General features: G+C 56.6%; 1 protein-coding gene across 3 annotated transcripts; it reads right to left on the reverse strand.

Moving 5' to 3' along the window:
* Window positions 1-622: 622 nt before the first annotated feature.
* Window positions 623-7,530, reverse strand: PYM1 (PYM homolog 1, exon junction complex associated factor). 3 transcript variants are annotated; one of them, XM_038752947.1, is made up of 3 exons: window positions 7,459-7,530; window positions 2,141-2,234; window positions 623-1,364 (listed from the first exon to the last, which is right to left on the reverse strand). In XM_038752947.1, the coding sequence occupies exons 1-3, from the start codon at window positions 7,487-7,489 to the stop codon at window positions 908-910; spliced, it is 582 nt and encodes a 193-aa protein (XP_038608875.1). In that variant the 5' UTR covers window positions 7,490-7,530; the 3' UTR covers window positions 623-907. The 3 variants fall into 3 exon arrangements, with proteins under 3 accessions (XP_038608875.1, XP_038608877.1, XP_038608876.1); XM_038752949.1 differs by lacking the exon at window positions 7,459-7,530 and adding an exon at window positions 6,989-7,091; XM_038752948.1 differs by lacking the exon at window positions 7,459-7,530 and adding an exon at window positions 1,474-1,601 and having other exon boundaries at window positions 2,141-2,189.
* Between the last annotated feature and the right edge of the window lie 835 nt (window positions 7,531-8,365).

An 8,365-nucleotide genomic window follows, 5' to 3' on the forward strand; every position in this document is an offset into this window, starting at 1 on the left:
GGCTTGGGTCCCAGCCCATTTCCGGAGGGCGGAGGGAAAGCCCCCAAGCCCGATCCCATCCTTTAAAGGGGCAGTCCCACAGAGAAAGGCTCTAGACCGTAGCTGGCAGAGGCCACGCGAGGCCATATTCACTCCCAGGAGCTGCTCGAAAGGCCCGGCCCACCGCCTCCTACCCGAGGAGTGATCCCTGCTGGGGCCGGACTGTCATAGCCAAGGCGACTCCACTGGGGACCGCAGGGTTAAATCAGGCGGGCCTCCAGGCAGGGGTGCCAGGAGGTCAGGTCAGATTTTCCTGCAGCGAGGACTTGGGTCCTTCACTCTGACCCGTGGGCCTCGGACCCCTCCCTCCTGGGGGAGATCGGCCCCTGGGTCCATGGGAGGGGGCTTTTACCCCATGCTCTCAGCTGGCAGCATCTTGCCTTGGGCAGAGAACGACTATTTGTTTATGGCAACCCACCCGCCCCAGCAGATTTTAATAAACAAGCCAAAACCGAACGCAAACTCAGGTGCCAGGCGCCTCTGTCTCAAGCAGTGAGGGCAGCCAGGCGGGAGCACAGGCAGGAGTGGGCAGCGATGCTGCCCCTCCCCACCGCCCCACGGAAACAGGCCTCACGGCCACAGCTCAGTGCGGCGGATTTATTATCTGGTTCCTAAAAAAGGGGAAGACATCCCCAAACTCAGTAACAGGAAGCCCGGGGCTCCGGGCAGAGCGGCCACCCGCCCGGCACCTCGGAGGGACCCCCGGCCGGGAGCGGCGGCCAAAGTTCGACAGGGAGAGAGTGTCAGAGGGGCCACCCGAGGCCGGAGGGGGTCCGGGCGCCGGCTCAGTCCCCGGGAGCCCGGTGGGCGGTCCAGTCCCCGGCCCCCGCTGTCCCCCCGGCGTCCGGTGCCCGCCCGGCGCCTGCCCTCAGGGCCCCAGCTCCAGCTCCTCCAGCTCCTCCTGCAGCGCCTGCCGCCGCGCCACCTTGTCCAGCTGCTCGCGGCTCGGCTGCTGGATGGCGCCGGCCTCGATGCGCTGCTGCAGCTCGTCCGCCTGACGCAGCTTCTTGCGCAGGCTCTTCAGCTTGCGGGCCTTCTCCGAGGCCCCGGGGTCCGGGGGGGCCGCGGGGCCGCCCGGCTCCCCCAGCGTCACCTTCTCCAGCGTCCGGCTGAGCGCCTCCCCCACCCCCTGGTCCGGCTGCTGCTGCTGCTGCTGCTGCTGCTGCCGCCGCTTCTCCTTACGTTTCAGGTTCCGCCGGGCTGTCCGGGAGAGGCCGGGCTCGGCCGGCTCGGGGTGGGTTCCCGCGGGGGTCCGGGCCGCGGGGCTCAGCCCCGGGGGCAGCTCGGGTTTGCTCTTGAAGAACTTCACGTATTTGTTCTCGTACCTGAGGCGGGGGTGAAGGGTGGGGGTCAGGGCCCAGGGCCCGGCCCGGCTCCCTCTCCGCCTGCCCTCACGGGGGACTCCCCCACCCCAGCCAGAAGCACGCTGGGCACCTGGTAGGGTGGGAGATGATGCCACCCAGCAGCATCACGTCAGGCGACGGAGGGCACCTGGTAGGGCGGGAGATGATGCCACCCAGCAGCAGCATGCCGGCAGCACACCGGGTGGCAGAGGGCACCGGCTAGGGCAGTAGATGATGCCAGTCAGCAGCAGTATGCCAGATGGTAGGGGGCACCGGCTAGAGGGGGTGATGCCAGCCAGCAGCAGCACGCCGAGCGGTAGAGGGCAGCGGCTAGGTTGGGAAGTGATGCCAGCCAGCAGCAGCATGCCAGGTGGCATTGCCTAGGGTGGGAGATGTCAGCCCTGCGCCCCCACCCCCCATATCCCGGTCTGGACCCCGGGGTGTCCGCTAGTGTGGGGGCAGCCTGGGGACACAGGGGTCAAATATGCACTCCTCCCCTAGTCCCCGCAGCCTCTCTCCCAAGCGCTCAGTCCAGTGCTCCGCACGCGGCACTGCTTAATATATACCATTCTTTGATTGGGAGCTGCCCCCTCCCCAGCCCCGACCCAAGATCCAATAGATCAGGCTGGGGTGGAAATCCGAACTCACTTCTTCTCTCATCTAGGGCCAGCTTGAGAGGCTCCCCCGCTCCCCCGCCGTGGGCCTGTTGTAAATGCCCCCCACCCCCACCCCCATCCCGGGCCCCGCCTTGGACGTACACGGGCACCTCCTCCTGGGGCACGTAACCCTCCTTCACCTTCCGCTGCTTCCGCCACGTGCCATCGGGCCGCTGAGTGGATGCGATGTACTTGCCTGGAGACAGACCAACATCAGACCGGGGCTTCTGTTATAGTCTTGCATTGTTCTTTACCAAGGGTTATTACACAGTGCTCTGCACACGGTAAGCGTTCAATAAATACGATGGACTGACCAGGCCTCGGCCGCCCGGGCTAAACTCCACCGGCAAGGGCACCACCCTCCAACGCGGATTTGCCTGGCCCCAAGGCTTCCCCTACCTGAAATTTTAGCGTCTGTCTCCCCAGCTCCTCGAGGGTAGGGATCGTATCTACTACTTCCCTTGCACTCTCCCAAGCACTTAGTACAGTGCTTTGCATACAGTGAGAGTTCAATAAATACCACTGGTGATGATGATTGATGTCTGTCTCCCCGCCTCTAGACCGTAAGCTCATTGTGGGCAGGGAATGTGTCTATTGTTGCATTGTACTCTCCCAAGCAATTAGTACAGCGCTCTGCACACAGTAAGCACTCAATAAATACGATTGGATGAATGAATGAATGATGCGGTTGGGCAGGAGGGGATGGAGGGAGAGGAGTAAGGGCAGGGTCCCCACTTTGACCCCCTCCAACCCTACAATTTAATTCCCATTCCTCAACGTCGTTCCTTACCTCCCAAAGTTGCTCTTTCATTCAATCGTATTTATTGAGCGCTTATTGTGTGCAGAGCACTGTACTAAGCGCTTACCACACTCTACTACACTCTTACTACACTCTAATTGGCAATGAGTCTAGCTTCACTCCAGAACCCCTACCCTTCCCTATTCTATCCCCCACCACCCACAGATCCCTAAAACAAGTGACCAGAGAAGCAGCGTGGCATAGTGGAAAGAGCCCGGACTTGGGAGTCTGAGGTTGTGGGTTCTAATCCCCGCTCTGTCCCTTCTCAGCTTTGTGACTTTGGGAAAGTCACTTCACTTCTCTGGGCCTCAGTTCCCTCATCTGCAAAATGGGGATTATGACTGTGAGCCCCGCATGGGACAACCTCATTACCTTGTATCTACCCTAGCGCTTACGACAGCGCTTGGCACATAGTAAGTGCTTAACAAACACTAGTAAGAGAAAGGGGAACGGACCGGTGCTTCTGTCCACATTTCCCAGCTTCTTGGGCTCTGTAATTACTCAGTGGTCGGGGGTGGGGAAGGCCCCAGGGAATTAAAATAATAATAATGATAATAGTAGTGATGGCATTTGTTAAGCGCTTACTATGTGCCAAGCACTGTTCTAAGTGCTGAGGGGGATACAAGGCAACCAGGCTGTCCCACATAAGGCTCACAGTCTTAATCCCCATTTTACAGTTGAGGTAACTGAGGCCCAGAGAAGTTAAGCGACTTGCCCAAAGTCCCACAGCTGCCAAGTGGCAGAGCCGGGATTAGAACTCATGCCCTCTGACTCCCAAACCCGTGCTCTTTCCACTGAGCCACGCGTGCCACGCGTGGGAAGTGACCAACTCCGGGGCCGCTGTCCCGCCCCGTCCCGCCGGTAGCCCGGGGCTACCTCTGTGTGCACGGGCTCGAGGCCGGCTGGCGTCGGTGGAAAAAGCCCGGGCTTGGGAGTCAGAGGTCGTGGGTTCTAATCCCGGCTCCGCCACTTGTCTGCTGTGTGACCTTGGGCAAGCCACTTAACCTGTCTGTGCTTCAGTTCCCTCATCTGTAAAATGGGGATGAGGACTGTGAGCTCCTCTGTAAAATGGGGATGAAGACTGTGAGGCCCTCTGTAAAATGGGGATGAAGACTGTGAGCTCCTCTGTAAAATGGGGATGAAGACTGTGAGCTCCTCTGTAAAATGGGGATGAAGACTGTGAGCTCCTCTGTAAAATGGGGATGAAGACTGTGGGCTCCACGGGGGACAACCTGATTACCTTGTATCTCCCTCAGCGGTTAGAACAGTGCTTGGCCCATACTCAGAGCTTTAACAGAGCTTATTTATTTATTTTACTTGTCCATATCTATTCTATTTATTTTATTTTGTTAGTATGTTTGGCTTTGTTCTCTGTCTCCCCCTTTTAGCCTGTGAGCCCACTGCTGGGTAGGGACTGTCTCTGTATGTTGCCAACTTGTACTTCCCAAGCGCTTAGCACAGTGCTCTGCACACAGTAAGTGCTCAATACGATTGATTGATTGATTGATTGAGCTCCGCTGTAAAATAGGGATGAAGACTGTGAGCTCCTCTGTAAAACGGGGATGAAGACTGTGGGCTCCACAGGGGACAACCTGATTACCTTGTATCTCCCTCAGCGGTTAGAACAGTGCTTGGCCCATACTCAGAGCTTTAACAGAGCTTATTTATTTATTTTACTTGTCCATATCTATTCTATTTATTTTATTTTGTTAGTATGTTTGGTTTTGTTCTCTGTCTCCCCCTTTTAGCCTGTGAGGCCACTGTTGGGTAGGGACTGTCTCTGTATGTTGCCAACTTGGACTTCCCAAGCGCTTAGTCCAGTGCTCTGCACACAGTAAGCGCTCAATAAATACAATTGATTGATTGATTGAACAAATACTCTCATTATTATTACCCAGGAAGGCCTAGTGGTGCAGGGGAAGGGCAGGGACCGATCCTACTACTGCTCTACTACTAATGGCATTTGTTAAGCGCTTACTATGTGCAAAGCACTATTCTAAGCACTGGGGAGGATACAAGGTGATCAGGTTGCCCCACGTGGGGTTCACGGTCTCTATCCCCATTTTACAGGCGAGGTAACTGAGGCACAGAGAAGTTAAGGAGAAGCAGCGTGGCTCAGTGGAGAGGGCACGGACTTTGGAGTCAGAGGTCATGGGTTCAAATCTTGGCTCCGCCACTTGTCAGCTGTGTGACTTTGGGCAAGTCACTTCACTTCTCTGGGCCTCGGTGGCCTCATCTGTAAAATGGGGATGAAGACTGTGAGCCCCACGTGGGACAACCTGATTACTTTGTATCCCCCCAGCACTTAGAACAGTACTTTGCACATAGTAAGCGCTTAATAAATGCCATTAGTAGTAGAGTAGTAGTAGGATCGGTCCCTGCCCTTCCCCCGCACCACTAGTCCTTCCTGGGTAATATTAATGAGAGTATTTGTTCAATCAATCATTCAATCATATTTATTGACCGCTTACTGTGTGCAGAGCACTGGACTAAGCGCCTGGAAAGTACAAGTTGGCAACATACAGAGACAGTCCCTACCCAACAGTGGGCTCACAAGCTAAATGGGGGAGACGGAATACAAAACCAAACATACTAACAAAATAAAATAAATAGAATAGATATGGACAAGTAAAATCATTAAGTGCTTTGCCCAAAGTCACACAGGGGACAATTGGCGGAGCCGGGATTTGAACCCATGACTCATCATCATCAATCATATTTATTGAGCGCTTACTATGTGCAGAGCACTGTACTAAGCGCTTGGGAAGTACAAATTGGCAACATAGAGAGACAGTCCCTACCCAACAGTGGGCTCACAGTCTAAAAGGGGGAGACAGAGAACAAAACCAAACTCCTGACTACTTACTCCAAGGCCCGGGCTCTTTGGGGGTAATGACGGGGATGGGAGAGGTGGGGCCCCCCCAAGGAACTGGGGTATCCCCTTACCCCAGGGGACCCTCCCCACCCCCCAGAGCCATTACTCCCCTTGGGCCTTGGTACTTAGTACAGTGCTCTGCACACAGTGAGCGCTCAATCATCATCATCATCATCATCATCAATCATCATCAATCGTATTTATTGAGCGCTTACTATGTGCAGAGCACTGTACTAAGCGCTTGGGAAGTCCAAATTGGCAACATATAGAGACAGTCCCCACCCAACAGTGGGTTCCCAGTCTAAAAGGGGGAGACAGAGAACAAAACCAAACATACTAACAAAATAAAATAAACAGAATAGATATGTACAAGTAAAATAAATAATAATAACAATAATAACGTTGGCATTTGTTAAGCGCTTACTATGTGCAAAGCACTGTTCTAAGCGCTGGGGGGATATAAAGTGATCAGGTTGTCCCACGTGGGGCTCACAGTCTTCATCCCCATTTTACAGATGAGGTAACTGAGGCTCAGAGAAATTCACACAGCAGACACGTGGTGGAGCCGGGATTCGAACCCATGCCCTCTGACTCCAAAGCCCGGGCTCTTTCCACTGAGCCACGCCAAATAAATGGAGTAATAAATATGTACAAACATCTATCCAGGTGCTGTGGGGAAGGGAAGGAGATAAGATGGGGGGGATGGAGAGGAAGGAAGGGGCTCAGTCTGGGAAGGCCTCCTGGAGGAGGTGAGCTCTCAGCAGCTTGGCTCTCATCATCAAACATTTGGTTCTGTTCTCTGTCTCCCCCTTTTAGACTGTGAGCCCACTGTTGGGTAGGGACTGTCTCTATGTGTTGCCAATTTGTACTTCCCAAGCGCTTAGTACAGTGCTCTGCACATAGTAAGCGCTCAATAAATACGATTGATTGACTGATTGATTGAAATACGATCATCATCAACCGTATTTATTGAGCGCTTACTGTGTGCAGAGCACTGCACAATAAATCAATAAATAGGACTGACTGATTGACTGAGGGCAAAGGGAGAGGACCGGAAGCGGGGGGACCCGAGCGTTTGGGTGACCGGAAGGGGGTAGGACCGGCAGGGGGCGCAGTTGCGGCGCGAGGTGGAGAATGGATGATGGGCGGGACGGAGGGCGGAGGGGAGGGAGGGCCGGCGCCGCCGAGGGACGGACACCGCCCCGTCCCAGGTCGCGTCCCCGTCCCCCAACGGGGCAGGGGGCGGGCAAAGGCGCCTCGCACCGCCCGCACTCACCCCCGGTCTCGTCAGTCACATAGGGAGTCGCCATCTTGGAGACAAGAACCACTTCCGGCGCGAGGGAGCCCGGGGTGGGGAGGGGGCCGGAAGTGGAGCGCCAGGGGCCGCCATGTCGCCCTGACAGGGGGCAAAGTTCGACGGACGGGGGGACGGAGAGGGCTCGGAATTGGCCAGGGTGGGGTGGGGGGGTCCCTCTCATCGACCCCCCCCAATTGGGGGGGGAAAAGATGGCTTGGCTCCGCCTCCGTAGGGAAGATGGAGGGGGGCCCGGCTGGGGCCTAGAGACTGTTACCATGACAACGCCCGGGGGCGCCCACGTGTGGCGGCGGAGCGGAGGGGGAGAGGGGACGTGGCGGGGTTGGGGAGCATCGTCCCCTTCTCCCCTCCTCATCCCCCCGAGAAAAGGGGTGCGGGCCTGTGGAGGCAGGGAGAAGTGTTGGGGGGTGGGCAGAGGCCCAAACAGTCACCTGTCCCCGTGAGCTGGCTGCTCCCGTCCATAGCAGCGTGAGGCGGCCGCTGTCCTGCCCCGTTTCCCAGGCCCCAGGGGCGGGGTGGGGACCCGGGAGGCCCTGCCCACCGGAGGGGGGAGGAGGAGGAGGAGGCTGGGGCAGTCCCAGGGTGACTTAGCCCGTCCCCGCCCCGCTTGCCCGGGTCCCCTTAGTCATAACGTCGGTATTTGCTACGCCCTTCCTAGGTGCCAATCACTGTCCTAAGCGCTGGGGACGTGAGCAAGGCCCCGCCGCTTAGCTGCGTGACTGTGGGCAAGTCGCTTCAACTTCCCTGGGCCCCAGTTCCCTCATCTGTCAAATGGGGATTAATCAGTCGGTCGTGTTTATTGAGCGCTTACGGTGTGCAGAGCACCGGACTAAGCGCTTGGGAAGGACAAGGTGGCAACGTCGAGAGACGGTCCCTACCCAACGGTGGGCTCACAGTCTAGAAGGGGGATTAAGACCGTGAGCCCCCGGTGGGACCACCTGGTCACCTTGTAACCTCCCCAGCGCTTAGAACGGTGCTTTGCACATGGTAAGCGCTTAATAAATGCCATTATTATTATTATTATTATCAGGCTGTATTGAGCGCTTACTGTGTGCAGAGCACTGTACCAAGCGCTTGGGAAGTACAAGTGGGCAACGTACAGAGACGGTCCCTACCCAACAGTGGGCCTGGAATGCCCTCCCTCTGCCCATCCGCCAAGCTAGCTCTCTTCCTCCCTTCAAGGCCCTACTGAGAGCTCACCTCCTCCAGGAGGCCTTCCCAGACTGAGCCCCTTCCTTCCTCTCCCCCTCGTCCCCCTCTCCATTCCCCCCATCTTACCTCCTTCCCTTCCCCACAGCACCTGTATATATATATGTTTGTACATATTTATTACTCTAT

The sequence above is a fragment of the Tachyglossus aculeatus genome, chromosome 10 (genome assembly GCF_015852505.1).
Source record: "Tachyglossus aculeatus isolate mTacAcu1 chromosome 10, mTacAcu1.pri, whole genome shotgun sequence".
NCBI lineage: Eukaryota > Metazoa > Chordata > Mammalia > Monotremata > Tachyglossidae > Tachyglossus > Tachyglossus aculeatus.